General features: G+C 45.7%; 1 protein-coding gene across 1 annotated transcript in view; it reads right to left on the bottom strand.

Annotated features, from left to right (window-relative positions):
- Positions 1–17,318, bottom strand: part of Snx25 (sorting nexin 25) — a 117,380-nt gene that overhangs the window by 43,173 nt on the left and 56,889 nt on the right. Inside the window, exon 6 of the mRNA XM_052752218.1 lies at positions 7,091–7,161. Coding sequence (XP_052608178.1) covers positions 7,091–7,161 — 71 coding nt within the window. The remainder of the gene's footprint in view (positions 1–7,090; positions 7,162–17,318) is intronic.

Raw genomic sequence — 17,318 nt, forward strand, 5'->3', positions numbered from 1 at the left:
CATGACAAATTTCACACATTTATGTTTGTTGTATGCAAATCAATGGTTCTTTAAAATATAAATTCAGAGCTGTGCAACTGACACTACCATCACATGTGGAATGTTTCCTATGTACCCCTCCAATTGCCATAGGAAACTAAGACTCTACTGTTTGCCTGATCGGCTTGTTCTGCACATCCCGTGTGAACAGAATCATACAATGTGGGCCTTCTGTGACTGGTTTCTTTTACAATACTTTAATATTCCATTATGTGAATACACCACACTCTCTACTGTTGGTGGCCACATAGGTTATCTCTACTTTTTGTGAGTTTTGAATAACGGTACTGTGAAGGTCAATGTACAAAATTTTGTGGGGACACAACCTCACTTTTCCTTCAGTGTATATCTGGGAATGGAAAGGCTAGGTCACATGGTAATTCTATGATGAAAATCTTTAAAAACTGCCAAGTTGTCTTCACTCTGTTTCCACAGGGACTGTGTGAGGATCCCAGCATCTCTACTGTCTCGCTGATGTGTGTATTATCTGTCTGACGTCATTTTAATCACTCTAGGAGGTATGGTACCTCATATTAGTGCTGATTTGCATTTCCCTATCATTTAATGATATTGCTCTCACATGCTTCTTGGCCATTTGTACATCTTAGTAGAAACGTCCTCTCAAGCACTCTGCACATTTTCTGCTGGGTCATTTATGTTTTGAAGATTGTGTTGTAAGAGCTCTGGGATGCTGGATACAAGCTCCCTCTCAGACACACGACCTGGGTGTGAACCTTTGTCTTCCCTTCTGCATTTTCTTTCCATTTTCTTTTCTTTTTTTGAGACAGGGTTTCTCTGTGCAGCTTTGCGCCTTTCCTAGAACTCACTCTGTAGCCCAGGCTGGCCTCGAACTCACAGAGATCCACCTGGCTCTGCTTCCTGAGTGCTGGGATTAAAAGCGTGTGCCACCACCACCCATCTTTTCATTTTCTTATTTCTCTCTTTTTTAATCATTTTCTTTTTTGAGGCGGGGTCTCACTATGTAGCCCTTGTTAGCCTAGGACTCTTGACATAGACCAGGCTGGCCTCAAACTGATAAAGACCAAAAAGATCCAAAAGACCTGCCTCTGCCTTCAGAGTGTTGGGATGAAAAGTGTACAGTACCATGCCCTGCTTCTTTTCATTTTCTTGACTCCTTTTCATTTCTATTTTGGTACACTAAGATTTTAATTTTTGAGGGTCAGTTTACTATTTGTTGTTGCCTCTGAATTAAGATTCGGTCATGCATCATCAAGGTGGGCTCCTATCCAGTATGAATGATGCATTTATAAAACCAGATTTAGACCAGAAAGAAGAACAAGTGCTAAGGAAGGGAGGGCAGTGTAAAGCATAGGGGGAGATGGCCATCCACAACAGCCTCCTCTTACCTGTGGTGAGCATCTTCTAAGTCCCCAGTGGATACCCGAAGACTCACGTATCCCGAAACTTAGATATAGTGTGCTTTTATCTTTACATTCCAAACAATTAGAAAACTTAATTTAAATGCTAGGCAAAGCAAGACATTAACAACAATAGTGAACTAGACACATTAAAACAAAACACTGTGATAACACCGCCATCACTGTGACTCTTGTGCCTGGGAGCCATTTTTTAAGTAAGGGGTACATGAACTAACGCATAGTCAATGTAAGTAGCTAAGTAGCTAAGGCAGCTACTAAGTAACTAACAGGTGGATAGCGTATACAACATGGATACCCTGGGCAAAGAGCTTATTTCCATCTAGGATGTCATGGAGCAATGTGGGGTGGGGGTGAGGGGGGTTCATCACGCTACTCTCAACAGTGCAACCTGGAACTGCAGTTACCCAATGAGAAAGTGTTTTCCTGACTAAACTTAGACCAACAAGAAAAATCACGGAAAGGATGAGGGCGGTGAGAAAATCCCCATCTGGTCCGCTCTTTAAAACACCTGTCAAACTGTCTGGAAGAAAAGCATCTTCCCTGAAGAACGATGAGAATAAGGAGAGGAGCACAGCGATCTTCCGGGTTCCGTTCTCACAGGCTCCGAGGACTTCCTTCCTCATTCAGAGCGCAGCTTGAGTCTCCAAGCCCAGGCATGGCCCTTCATGGCTGCTCACTGCCCCTGGCTGTTTTCCTCCAGACTATCTCTTTCAACCAACAGCAGCTTCCACAAACAGAGCTCCAAGCTTCTGTCTTCAGGGTGACACTTGTCCCTTGTTCAGGAGACACTCTCCAAGTCCCTGGCCAATGCTCACAGCTCACCTTCCGGGTGAGGTCATCTCATGCTACTACTGAAGACAACAGCAGCCTCTGCTCTAGCTAGACCAGATTTCCTGACCCCCCGACTCATCACCCACATAGACACACGTTCTCCAAAGCCCTTAGCGCCTTCTGAAATGTTTGTTTTTACTGTATCACTTCCGCCCAGCTTGGCGGGAGCCTCTTGCCTCACTACCTGCTATCACCAAAGAGGTACGCAGGGAGATTTCCAGGGCGGACACGCATGGAATACGCGTACATACAGAATCTTCCTCAGGGGCTGGGCTCCAGAGCCAGAGCCTCTTCCTCCCCTGCACGGTCCTTCTTTCCTTTGCACACAGCTCCTACTTTCTGAGGGACTGGAGCGGACAAGTCGCAGTCCTCAAGCCAGGCTTCCTCTTGCTCTTGTGCTAACTAGAAACTTGGCACAAGAGCATGTTTTAAAGTCTCTGGTCCAACTCTTTTTTTTAAATTTAATTTAATTTTATTTTTCTATTATCAGCTTGATACAGTATAAATTCGTATCCTAATAGTGAAATGTTTCACTGAAGCTTGCCCAGTGATTGAGTAAAACCAAAACTTATTATAAGTCACAGTCATCCTAGGGTCCCCCCTGCTAGGTAGCCTCCCTGGTTCTGTGGGTTGCAGTCTGATTGTTCTTTGCTTTATATCTAGAATCCACTTATGAGTGAGTACATACCATATTTGTCCTTCTGGGTTTGGGTTACCTCACTCAGGATGATATTTTCTAGTTCCATCCATTTGCCTGCAAATTTCATGCTGTCATTGTTTTTCTCTGCTGAGTAGTACTCCATTGTGTATATGTACCACATTTTCTTAATCCATTCTTTGGTTGACGGGTATTTAGGTTGTTTCCAGGTTCTGGCTATTACGAATAGTGCTGTTATGAACATAGTTGAGCATGTATCTTTGTGATATGATTGAGCATTCCTTGGGTATATGCCCAAGAGTGGTATGGCTGAGTCTTGAGATAGATCGATTCCCAATTTTCTGAGAAACCACCATACTGATTTCCACAGTGGTTGTACAAGTTTGCACTCCCATCAACAGTGGAGGAGTGTCTCTGTTCCAACTCTTATCCATTCTTTCAGCACACTAATACTTGGCAGGAATTTGAACAGATCTGGTGATTTTTATGAGCAGTCTATTCCTCCAGATGAAAGTGGGGTTTTCCTGTCTACAGCAAATTCTATGCTGGAGATATTAACATGTCCTCCAACTTCATATATATAAGGGAGAAGGGGGAAATGTGTGAGCAACAGGCAAGCTACAGGAACTAAAAGCCATCCTCATATCCAATTCTTCCCCAGGGCAAACCTGGGTAAGAATCCTTCTTCATCTGAAGAGAAACAAACAGGCAAAATGATAGAGCATATATCATCGATATGGGCTTTAGAAACCTAAAACACAGGAGGCCCGGGGCAGTCTGCCCTGGGTTCCTAGGAGAAAGCATGGTCCTGCCCAGTGCCAAGACAGACTGAGAGGACTAGGAGACCCACACGCAAGCCCGGGGCAGTCTGGGCAGCTGGGCACTGTTGTTGTTTGTTCTTTTGGGGGGGCCTGCCACCCAGCTCCCACATAAATGCACAGAGGCTTTTTCTTATTTATGAATGCTCGGACTTAGCTTGGCTTATTTCTAGCCCGTTCTTCTTAACTTTAAATTATCCCATCTATCTTTGGCCTCTGGGCTTTTCCCGTTCTCTTACTTCTGTAAATCTTACTCTTACTCCATGGCTTGCTGTGTAGCTGGGTGGCTGGCCCCTGGAGTCCTCCTCCTTCTCTGGCTACTTCTCCTTTTCTCCCCCCGCCCAGATTTCTCTTTCTATATATTCTCTCTGCCTGTCAGCCTGGCCTATCCTTTCTCCTGCCTCACTATTGGCCGTTCAGTGCTTTATTAGACCATCAGGTGTTTTAGGTGGGCACAGTAACACAGCTTCACAGAGTTAAACAAATGCAACATAAACAAAAGGAACACACCTTAAAATAACATTCCTCAACACAGCACTATTATGGTGAGCAAATGTATGGTGTGATATGGGAGAGACACACATACAGAATGGTTCATGTCCTGTGGACAGAGGCATGTCTGAAGAGGTGAAAGCAGTGAGGAGCGGGCTGAGGTGGGTAGCCTGATCACTACCTAGTGCCATGGTGATGTCTGGGCCTGGGCTGCTGGAAGGGCCCATGTTTGAGTTCAAGGCCCTGATATAGCTGCTGTCTGTGTTGATGTCCCTGTCTCCTGATACCACCAAAGGCTGAGAGGATAAGACTATGCAGAAGTGGCCCCTCACTGGCTGCAACACTTGGGAGAACTGGTCCTGCCCCTCACCAGCTGAAGCACTCAGGAGAGAGGGTCCTACACCTCACCTGGGTAGCACAATAGAGCTGAGCCTGTTCGCAGGGGCATGGGTGAGCTGGCCCTGAGGGTGTGAGAATGAGAGAGCAGGTCACGCCCCTCTTGTCTGCCATGTGATGATGTGGGCATAGATGAGGGAAAGATGGCCTCCTCCCCTTGCCCCCTGACACCTGCTGGGAACCAGACCCAACCCCTCACCAGCTGCAGCACTCAGGAGAACAGGCCCTGCCCTTCGCCTGGGCAGCACAGTAGAGTTGACCCTATAGACGAGGTGCATGAGGGCAACACAGCTGGTACTGCCTCCCTCATCTGCAGTGGGGGGGGAGGGAAGATGCCCTCCCACTCACTCCTAACATCTTCAACTGGTGAGGGAGCTGGTCCTCCCCTTTACCAGCTGCAACACTCAGGAAAGCGGGTCCTGCACCTGTCTGGGCAGCATAGTGGAGCTGACCCTGCTGGTGGGGGGGGGGGGGGGTAAGTGCAGGTGAGAAGGTTCCAAGAATGTGAGTGTGGGAGATCTGGCCCCACCCTTCATCTGCCATATGGTGGCATGAGTTGGGGAGAGATTACTTCCTCCCCACCCTTCACCCCTCCCCTCCTGTGGTGGGTGGGAGAGCTGCCCCTGGCCCTCATCAGCTTCAGCACTCCACAAAGCAGGCCCTACACCTCACGTGGGCAGCAGAGTAGAGCCGATCCTGTTGGTGGGGGTGCGGAAGAACCAGCCCTGAAGTTGTGAGCATGGGAGAGCTGTCCCTTCTACTTGTCATGCCAAGGCATGGGTGCCAAGGAGAGATGACTCCCTTACCCCTTGCCGCCTACAACAGATGGGAAACCTGACCCTCCCCCTTACCAGCTGCAGCACTTGGGAAAGTGGCCCTGCACCTCATCTGGGCAGCACAGGAGAGCTGACCCTACTGAAGGGGGTGCGGGTGAACCAACCTCAAGAACGTCAGCATGGGAGATCTGGTCCCGGCCCTCATCTGCCATACGGTGGTGTGGGTGGGGGAGAGCTGCCCCCTCCCCGCCCCTCCCTGCCTGTGGCAGGTGGGAGAGCTGTCCCTGCCTGTCACCAGCTGCAGCACTAGGGAGCGTGGCCCCTGCACCTGTCTAGTCAACACAGTAGAGCTGGCCTTGATGATGGAGGTGTGGGAAAGCCGACCCTGAGGGCATGAAAGCAGGAAAACCAGCTCAAGGCTGCAAGGGTGAACTAGCCATGGCAATGCTGGAGAGCTCACCTTGGTGGTGAGGCCAAGGGAGAGCTGGTGGGCTGACCAACCCTGCAACTACCCAGGACCAGCACCAGGGTTATGAGTTGATCCACCCCATCTATGATCTGCTGGAGCACATGAAAGGGGACGGTCCTGCAGATCCAAAGCTGCAGGATCTCCAGGACACAGGGCAATAACAGGATATCCAAGAGGAGACCCAGTGAGGGCCCAGCATTGATAGTGTAGCAGAAACCAGAGGCCTCGAACCAGACCAATGACTCTGCAATGAACACTTGCAAGTAAAGATGTATATGGACCAAAGGGTTCACTGTGTGACTCACTGTGTCACACTGCAGCTTCCATGATGACATTTTTCCTTCTTTTTTCTCTTAAATTTCATTTTATTTCATTTTGGGGGGAGAATGCAAGGGAAAAGGGCAGATACAAAAGAAGGAGGATATGAATGGGATTGAGATGCATGATGTGAAAGACACAGAGAATGAAAAAAGTTTGAAAAAAAAAAAACAAACCAAAACCCTAAAACAAAGTGTAGAAAGAGGAAAACACTTCACAATCCAAACACTTCAGACTAAGTGAAGCAGGCAAACACTGCCCTGCCAGGATCGCTTAAAGGACTACCAAGAAGAGCAGGGTTCAAACAGAAACATTCACACGGACTCTGAGAAAAGTGAAAACAGAAGCTCCGATTCCAGCCTTCTGGGATCTGTGGCCACAGCTGAGTTTTTATAGGTTCATGAGACTAAAGTGCTCGCCTTGAAAGCACAAATGCTAAGTTTGATTCCTGGAACACACATAAAAAATGTAGGAGCTGGTGGTGTGGGGCGGATCCTGGGGCCACACTGGCCCACTAGCTGGCATGCTTGGTAAGTTCCAGGCCAGGGAAAGACCCTTTCCACCCTCACCCCAACCTGAAAGGTAAAAAGTGCCCAATGATACTCAAAGTTGTCCTCTGGCTTCAATATGTATGTGCACACACATGCACCTATACACACATGAACATACACATAAGACACACACACACACACATAAAGAAAATACAGATTTTTGTCAGGATGAAATTCCTTTACTTTCTTTAATGATATTAGACCACTGTTTAATTTAATTATTTAAATAAGTCAGTAGAATGCTCCACATTTCTAAAACACTGACAGGAGAGGGATAGACTGAACTCAGGGTAGACTGAGGACCTGTCCAACGTGTACTGAGAGAAACAGATTGGTTCTTACCCTTGTGCCTCTTCAGCTGTGGAAAGCTGCTAATCGTGGTTGCTTGGATTATTTCCACTACAATTTGATACCTGATTTTAAAAGAGAGAAAGTAAAGATTCAATAGGAAGGCAACGTTATTTTCAGAGACATCTTCAGACGGTGTTTATGCTAAACACACACAGCACAGGGGCTGTAAGGCCCCAGGACTCATCAAAATCATCCTGATGACCAGAGCACCTCGAAAATGTCAGGTGATGTGCCGCAGGCTAGTCATTTCTGAGGCCTTAATGTAAAAGTCACTCTGCTCTGACAGAGAGCATCACTACCTGCCCCATGACTGAAAAAACTTCAAGGTCATGTTCAACGTTGAAGGTCATGTTAAAGTCCTCCGCTGAGCCTTCCCCAGTAACTAGAGACAATCGGTTCTAGCTCTTAAATTTTCATTTTCCAATAGATGGCCACTAGTTACATGTAGCTAGTAAGTTTAATTATATTACAATCTTAGGGTTGGGGTTGTAGCTCAGTGGTGGAGCTCGTCTATCACACGCACAAGCCCCACGTTCCATCCCCTATATTACCAAAAAAAAAAAAAAAAAAGCAAAGAAATACAAAACAAAGCTCTTAAGCTCTTGGGCTGCATTTCCAGTGCTCAGCCTCAGGCACCGGCCGAGCTGGAGTGTGTGAGCAGGAGGAACCTTGTCTAAGTGCAGTAGTCGACTGATGGTCTAACCCTCCAGCCATGCTGCCACTCTCCTGGTCTACTTCTTCATTACTTCTCACACGACTGTTCCAGACCATTAGCGGCAGAACATCTGCTGTGGACATCTGGCGTGCATATTTTCCTGAAGCTGCTTTCATACTTCTTATGCAGGGAGAGCCAAGAACCATTAGCTTAGAACACAGGGGACACGTGTGTGTGCCTGAGAGGTCCTCATTCAGAGAAAATACAGAAAAGTTTGCATGTTAGATGACAGGTGTGAGCCAAGGGCTGCTTTGTTTTGAGATAAGGTTCCACTATATATCCCTGGCTGTCCTAGAACTCACTATGTAGACCAGGCTGGTCTTGCTGGCCTCACTGGCCTCGAACTCACATAGATCCATCTGCCTCTGCTTCCTGAGTGCTGGGATTAAAGGCGTGAGCCACTGAGCCTGGCTTAGAAATGGGTTCTTGAGAATCACTCAATGGTTGCCAGGTATTTCCCTAACCAAACTGCTCTGAGTGTTTCCTATCCTCTATTTATAATTTTGTTTAGAGGTTTTCCACAATAAAGCTAATTAGCATTAGTTCTCATTTTAAGCACTAACTCTGGGCAAGCCTGGTGGCCCAGATGCTGGCTTCCAGGGACGAAGACAGGAGGATCACAGGTTTGAGGCCAGCCTGGACCACACAGTGAGTCAGGAACCCGGCTGGGAAGCCGGAGGAGACCCTGTCTCAAAATGAAAAGGGAAAAGAGGACTCGTGACACAGCTCGGCGACAGCACACGCCGGCCTAACATCACAAGGCACGTTTCAAAACCAACCAACCAACAAACCACTGGCTGTCACTTAGGGCAAAATCATAGAACGCTCTTCAGCTTTTCAACCCAAATCAAAGGAGACACGCAAATTCATCCCAATTAAAGCTATTTGTAGATTCCTCACAAATCTGAATCTTTTTTTTCCCTCTCTTCAGCTACCCTGACGCCTGACTCTTGCCATCGCAAAGGGAAGCTGTTATTGGCACTGACACCCTGTCACCTCTAGACTGTGGCAGACACTGATAGCTACCACAGCTGTATCAGGAAAGCAATGTACTTAGCCCCAGACCCCCGAGCAGGGAGGGGTGGCCATCTGACGGTGTCTTAGTAGAGGGTAACACATGGCAGGGAGGGACTCCAGAGAGCATTCACAGTGGGCAGATGACATAGTAAAGCCCTGACAGAGTTCATCTTTGCCTTTTTATCACTGTCCTGTGTGAGGCCAGGATGCAGTCCGGCAAAGGGACATCGGCCACCTCCATCCCTCAAGAACCATAAAGACAAGGGCACATGCTAAGGATGGTGAAGTAAGAAGAGATGTACAACTTAGGTCTCCAGTGACATCCCCAAGCCATCAAATATCTCAGGGTGTGTTTCCTACATTGGTGTTTGGGGAAGCAAATTGGGAAAAAAAAAAAAAAGCTAATTATAAGTCACTGTATGTGAACCTGCCTTGTGACCAAATGTCATCCCAACTAGAAGAGGGCTTTTTGAGAACTCCATATTTAGCTGGGCATGGTGGCACATACCTTTAATCCCAGGCACTAGGGAGGCAGATCTCTGTGAGTTCGAGACCAGCCTGGTCTACAAAGTGAGTTCCAGGACAGCCAGGGATACACTATGAAACCTTGTCTCGAAAAACCAAAAAAGAGAGAACTCCATACACATAGGAAATATCTCTAGGCTGATTGTATATTCAGGTTGTTTTCCAATTTGAAGCCTTGCTAGGAACATTATGGATGATAGTTTTCTGGTGGAATTGCCTCATTCCACCAAATAATGGCAAAGTACAAAAATGGCTCCTTACTTGTGACTTGTCCTGCAAGGTGCTAAATGGATGAGGAAATAGCTTACAGGAAGCCTCCACCGGAACTACCAAAGCCTAGCACTCCCTCACCACGTCCTTCACGATTCCAGGTTTTAGGTTTACTCCTAGACCACACTCACTTCTCTCTGCACTCCAGAGTGAGTCTGCAAACACCTCCCAGTATGCCGCAATCCAGATCTCTTAAATAGCCTCCACGTCCATCCAATCTGAAGTGTACCATAAGGAAACAATTGAACAGACCGGACCCCCATCCACTTACAAAAACAAAACAAAACCCTAAACTACCATATATGCATGTTTATTGTGGGGACTTCCATAAGGAAAAGAACAGAAATAACCAAAACTGCTTCCGACAAACATTTGTGATCTCTTCCTAGACTCTGGACACAGGAATGAACACTGATACGGCCTCTGCTTCCAGACACGCTGGGGATATATCAGATTAGAGGGAGCGCTTGCAGCCAGTAGTGTTTCTAATTACAAAGCACACGTTTATAAGACTTGAATTGTTAAAATGCAAAGGATGTGTGTGTTTTTAACTGCAGACATCTGACTGTAAAAAGGAACCTGGATTACTGCAAGGCAAACGGAATGACCGAGGGGCAGCTGTACTAAAATGGTACAATTATGAGTCACTTCAGAAACTTTGCGAAGCCGTTCCCCTTTCTGCTCCACTCTCTTCCTGACATCCCCGAGGTTATGTCTCCATTTCCGCACAGGTGCCACCGTCCTTCTGAAGCCTGCTCTGTGAGAAACACAATCTGTGAGCAAGCATCCATCCCACTGCCTTGTGCTCTTCACATCTGTCAACGAGCCCCTGCTTCCCTTCTGCTGTCGCCCTGTGTCTTCTCACCTGTGGGGCTCTGCATCGGCTCCACAGTCTGGCTGTCCCCCCGACCCTGTCCTTCTCTCCCATCCAAAGCCACTTGAGCACTTTGCCAATCCCTCCACCCCCCCATGCCAGGACACGGGTATGGTGGCACATGCCTTTTATCGCAGCACTCAGAACGCAGAGGCAGGTGGATCTCTGGGAGTTTGAGGCCAGCCTGGTCTACAGAGTGAGTTCCAGGACAGCCAAGGCTACACAGAGAAACCCTGTCTCAGAAAAACAAAAACAAACTCTCCCCCCTAGAGGAACCCCATCGTTCCTTGCTCAGGACCTCCTCAAAGGAGGAGCCCTGACCCCAGCCTGCTGTTCCCTCCACTGCCTCAGCTCTACCACCAGCTCCTCCCCCTCCACAGAAAGATGGACTCAGCCAGGTCAACTTCTACAGCATTCTCCAAACTAGTTTCTCCGAGCTCTTGCTCCACTTCCTTCCAACAGGCGATCTCCCATTGGAAGATCTAATTAGAGCTAACATACCTCGAGTGTTCCCTCAAGTCCTACCATGTATCAGGTAATGCACCTTAGCATGTCTTCTTCCAAATCCTAGCTCACTTCTGCCTGGTAACAGGACCTGTTTGTTTTACACTGATGGTTTAAAGAGCCACACTTCCTCAAAGAGTGCTATGAACAAGCAAATGAAAACGGTGTGTCCAGTCACGGAAGTCTAAAGATTGACGACACATTTTTGAGCCCAAGAAAATATTGTGGCTTTGTCTATGAAAAAGACAGGATACTTTTTTCTTCCCATCTAATTATGAATCCCGTAAAGACAGGGGTTGTCCTGTTTCTCTCCTCTTGGACCCAGGTAGGCACTAAACATACAGCAGAGATTCAATAAATATAAATGAGCTAAACTAACAAGACTTAATGTCTCTAACATTTAATGGGCCCACCTAATATTGTGAACAATTTGTTCTTTTGATGTTCTTAGTGATTCATGCTTTGGAACAACTGAGTCAGGGCTGGGACTGAAGAAATACACACCATCTGAGCAAAGAATTAACACTCTTAGTTAACTCTTAAAATGACATGCAACAGGAGCTAACCTTCACACACTGTAGGGTCCCCCTTAATAGATGCTGGAGTCACCCCTCCACTGCGGAGGTGGACAGTGACGCTTGGATGGATTAGGAAATCCATACAAGGTCCCAATGGCTTATAAGTACTACAGACAGAATGACAATTGACAACTGAAGCGTCGTGCTGTTCGGCAGTCGCCTGCCTTTTGGAAATTCAATATAGGTCTAAGCTTATCTTGTCAAAGGCTTTCTAAAGTCTGGAAGCATAGCACTCCCAGACTCGCTGCCTTCCACATCTCCTGAACACAGTTTCTGCCTAATCAGACCATGAGGCTCCCAGCACACTCTGGCCCTTCCCTGACTCCCAACCTGCTCTCCTGTGGCTCCTCCCTCTCACACAACTGCCTCCCCTTATCTGTTCAAATCCCATTAGTTCTTAAACACTGAGGTCATGACCATTCCCTCTGATGCTAAGGATTTTCCCTTTCATGGGAGATTTAATGCTACAACTGCCTGGCTTTTAAACCCACTTCACACCACTTCTAGCCCGAAGACCTGCCTTATTACTTGGCTATTTATATGTGTCTCTGATGCTGGATTATTGTAAATAGCACAGGTGCTCAGCTCTCCAGGAGCTATTCAAACACCCAGCAGCCTGAGGATGTTTTCCTCTCCAGGAGGAAGGTCACACTGTGTGAGTCTGGTTCCAGAACCAAGAGAAAGCTGTAGACTTTGCCTTGATTGGACCTGTATAGATTCTGGGTGTGTTTTCCCAAAATGACCATCTAAACTCAAGAACAGGCTGGTGAGATGGCTCAGGAGGTAGGGGGCTTGCAGCCAAGCCATCAAGACTCCAAGCCTGACAACCTAATGACCCCTAGGTCACACATGGTGGAGAGAGCGAGCCAACTCCTCTAAGTTGTCTGCTGATCTCCTCGGATGCCCTGTGACATGTGTGCATCACACATGCACAATAAATAAAGTTAGTAGAACATGTAAAACTTTTAATTAAAGAGAAGTACCATGACCCGAGTCCAACTGCTTCCCAACTCCAGCAACTGTCTACAGTCTCTCTTCTGCATGGACAAGGTCACACAAAGACACATCACTTGCTCCTCTGAGTAGCCACCTGACCTCTCTTGCATTTTCATCATAAATTTGGCTAAGCAGACTTGGAATTTATGAACTCTTCCACAGAACTGAAATGCTTGAGAAGCGGTAAGCTCCAAAGCAGCCTACAGATGATCACACTTCTAACCACTGCTCACAGCAGCCCTGGAGTCTTAGAATGTTGACTTCAAAGTCACCCACACACCAAACACAATCTCTGTCAGTCTGTCCCTCCCTGTCTCTCTCTGTTTCTGTCCCCCCCCCCCCGGGTTTGTGTGTACATGCAGGCTTCATTTATTAATTACACTTCACACAGACTTTAAAGAACTATTAGTTTCGAGTTTTCTGGGCATACACGTGCTGGAATATCTTAGGACAACAGAAGATAGAACAGTCCTTAGCTTGGGGTAGATAATTTGGTAAATAGTTTCAAATACTACTTTATAATCAAACTACCAAAGACATAGCTAGGTGTGGTGGTGGTGCACCCCTTTAATCCTAGTACTCGGGAGGCAGAGGCCGGTGGACTTCTGTGAGTTCGAGGCCAGCATGGCCTACCTAGTGAGTTCTAAGCCAGCCATGGCTATTTAGTAAGAACTTGTCTCAAAAATAAGTGAGGATAAATAAAATTAGCAAGAATAGAGACGAGAATACCATATTCAAACATTTAAGAAAATCTATACATTTTAAAAGAGATGTTTACAGAATTGCCAAAAACTAGGAACAACATGCTAGGATTCCAGTTAAAGCATATGAGAAAAAAAATATCCATGGTGATTTCAGTCAGCTAAACTAATGCTCTCTATTATATCCATGACCTTAACAAAGGATCTACTGGACGATTTAGAACAGGGTGAGAATGCTTAATGTGAGTTTTGACATGAGGCACCGCCGTGTTCAAGCCTGTTTCTAAGACATACTTTATCGCTCTGAGAAAATTATTTAAAGTGTCTAACTTGCATTGGAAGGAGTTTTGCCTTATAGAGCTGTTGTGTAGGCTAAGTTGGATGTGGATGATGGGTTATAACCTATGGAACAGTGCCTATCCCAGTGAGAGTTCTGTAACTGTCAGTCATTACTGTTGTTCCTTACCACCACCGGTGACTCGTCAGATGTGTGCTACCTAGTGGGGGAGGGGAGGGACGGAGAGATGCATGAAGACTTTAACACAGCCCTTTTTCCTAATTAAAAATGTATTTTAGTTCTGAGGTCCCCAGACTATCCAGCCCTGAGTCTAACAAAATCAGGTTTATACAGCGAGGTCTCTAACTACAACAGAGAACAGTGGAGGAGCTGTGTGGAGAAGATAAGGTCCTGTAAAATCTAAAAGAAGCATCACTTGATGGGCTCACAGGCTTTACAATGTGGGCAGCTTTGGGTGGGGATCAGGGTCCGATTTCCTCTGGAACCATAAACTTTAAGGAAAACTAGATGTGGCCTATGTGCAGAAATCCTCTAGCTCAAGCCTTCATCCCAATTATAAATCAAAGGTATTTCTGTGTGTAAAACTGACCTGGGCCCCTAGCCAAAGCCAGGGCACGCCCTTCCTACTGATACAACTCCAAGTCTCTGAGAGTCTAAATTTTGAAAACAAAAATTCTCAGTGATCAAGAACACTCAAGAAGTGGGGATCATAATGACATTTTACAGTTGCAGTGTCTACAAGAGAGAAATGTTGCTTCCTGCTAACTTGGTAGCTGGCTCTAGAGTCTGTTACTCCAGCCTGATAAATGGCTGGACAGACTTTATTTTCTCAATGTGAGCCAATCTTTACTTTCTCTAAAATAACACATGTTCATTGAAGAAAATGAAAAATACACAAAGCACAACACTCAGACTTACTGTTCACATCTGGCATATCTTTGTCCGATTCAATGTTTTTTCGGCTTTATAAGGCTTTATAAGAACTATCTTAGAGTTCTTTTATCCAGAACTTCATTAATTAATTCATTTTGGGGCTGGAGAGATGGCTCAGTGGTTAAGAGTGCTTACTGCTCTTTCAGAGGACCTGAGTTTGGTTCCCAGAACCCAGGTCTGGCAGTTCACAGGCCCCTGTAACTCCAGCTCCAGTGGTCCAACACTGTGTTCTAACCTAAGAGGCATTCACACACGTGTGTAAACAGATACACACAAAGATACATGAATAAAAATACAGTAAGTCTTTAAATGTAATATTCATGAGAGATGACATGTTTAAATATTCTAATTCTGTGCCATTGGTAATACATAATATAGATGTGCCAATATCTTTAAAACTAAACCTTTATTGTTAAGTGTTTTGGTTGTTTAAAACTTTTCTCTATTTTAAATAAAATGCAAAAACAAAACAAAAAACACAATAATCATGGAAAAAAAGTCTTTCCACAAACTCATGATTATTTTCTTAGGATAAATTATGCATAGCAATTACATAAAAAGTTATGAACACTTCCACATTTATAAAATAGCATTACAGAAAACAGTTTATGGGGCTGGAGAGATGGCTCCGTGGTTAAGAGCACTGATTGCTCTTCCAGAGGACCTGGGTTCAATTCCTAGAGCCCTCATGGCAGCTCACAAGTCTGTAACTCCAGTTCCACGGAACCCAACACCCTCATACAGACATATATGCAGGCAAAACACCAATGCAAATAAAATAAAAGTAAATATTAAAAAGAAAAAAAACAGCGTATACATCCGCCACAGGCATGGGACATTATGAATATAGGAATGGTATAGTCTTTATTTCCTGTGTTTAGGAGTACTGCTGAGAATAACACAGTCTGTAGCTCTCTGCACAAGACAGCTGTCAGTGGTACTGGGCACAGCGTCAGAGGCACAGGCTGAAGAGGACTGAGGTTAGGACTTAGAGCGGAAAGGGAGTTTTCTACCAAAGGGGCTTTCAGTTCGTCTTTAGAGCAGCGTCTTTCAGTCCTCTTCATCTTTCTAGTTTGCAAAAGGTGACTCCAAAAAAGGCAGAGACATGCTTAACCTTTTTGCATTCATGGAACACTCAGAAAATGACATCTGAACGGAATTCTGGAGTAATCAACCATCCTGGGCCCTACCCAATCACCACAAGGGTGAGGAAACCCATCTCTGTGAGCCACAGTGGGCAGGATTCTAGACTAGAGCAGCTCAACGAGGTGTCGTGACTTACATAAATGTCTACGATATCCCCTTCTCCCCTGTACATATATAAATTACCTGGAAATACTCTTATTATTAACAATTTTCTTTGAGGAGGCTGAAGTATGGGGGCTGCCATGAGTTCAAGACAAGCTTGGGATACACAGTAAGACCCTATCTATGTATAAAAAAAATCCATCTGTTTATGACTAGTGAATATTATTTTCAGTCTTGTCTGTCTATGCTTTTTATCATCACAAATAACTCAATGTTCCTACAGATTCATCTCCTAGGACCCAGAACTTCTAGAAATGATATGCTACAGAAATTACCAAAGCCATGTCATCCCTGCCTGTGTCCTGTAGCTAAGCTCACAAAAGCCACCCTGTTGTTATCTGTAGTTTCTCCTGGTGCTTCTGGTGTTTTCTAAAGGTCACTACCATCACTGTTGCCCACTTGTACAGCACTCATACAGTACCAGTGTGTCTAGTTTACTCTCAATGCCTACATTATACATGTCTGTTCAGAGTATTTCCTGGACATTACTTTGCTGCTGAGTTTTATAGTTTATTTTGGAAATTCTCTAATGACTTTCCAAAACATTCTGAGTAAAGTTTACCTGAAGTAAGGTATCGTGTGACCTCATCTCATCAGTTAATCCTACTTAGGTCACGATCTGAGAATTTTGTTGTCTGCTCCTGTCGGCTGCCAACTTTACCTTTAGCCCTTACAGGGAAACCAGCATGGCTTCCAAGGGAAGTGTCCTTAAGACAGGGTCTCACTACAATATTACACTGACCTCAAATCTGTCTTTGGTTTTTTTCCTCCGGTCTCCCAGATACTGAGATGACAGGCCTATGTCACCATGTCTGGCTTTCTATATGACTTGTGAGACCAAGTTCTTGCTACTTTAGAAGCATGAATGATCACTGTACGGTGACTCTGTAGACGATTTCTTTTTAATTATTTGCATGTATATGTGTGTTTGTCTCTGTGTGGTATGTGCACATGAGTGTAGGCACCCTAAGGGACCAGGGGTGTTGGAGCCCCCGGACCTAGAGAGTTACATGCAGCTGTGAGCTGCCCAACACGACTGCTGAGAAGGAAAAGCAGGTCCTCTGGAAGAATAGCAAGTGTCCTCTTAATGCTGAGCTATCTCCCCAGCCCCTAGGTCAGTGGTTCTCAACCTGTGGGAAGGGTCGCATGCCGGATCTTTACACTATGATTCATAACAGTAGCAAAATTACAGTTATGAAGTAACAATGAAATAACTGTATGGTTGGGGGTCACCCCAACATGAGGAGCTGTATTAAAGGGTTGCAGCATTAGGAAGGCTGAGAACCCCTGCCCTAGGCTGCTGTTTCACACTGTTACACCTTGTCCATCTCTAGAATTGTATTTCTGTGTTACAACAGTGACTGGTCACCCCAAGATGGAGGAGGCATCACCCTCTCCTAACAACTTTATTCATCCTACAATTAACACCACCCATGGGGTTACTTTGTCTATTATATCAGCACGGAACTACTACACTCATAACAGACTACCATTATGATC

The sequence above is a fragment of the Peromyscus californicus genome, unplaced genomic scaffold (assembly GCF_007827085.1).
Source record: "Peromyscus californicus insignis strain IS unplaced genomic scaffold, ASM782708v3 Scaffold_23__1_contigs__length_62951481, whole genome shotgun sequence".
NCBI lineage: Eukaryota > Metazoa > Chordata > Mammalia > Rodentia > Cricetidae > Peromyscus > Peromyscus californicus.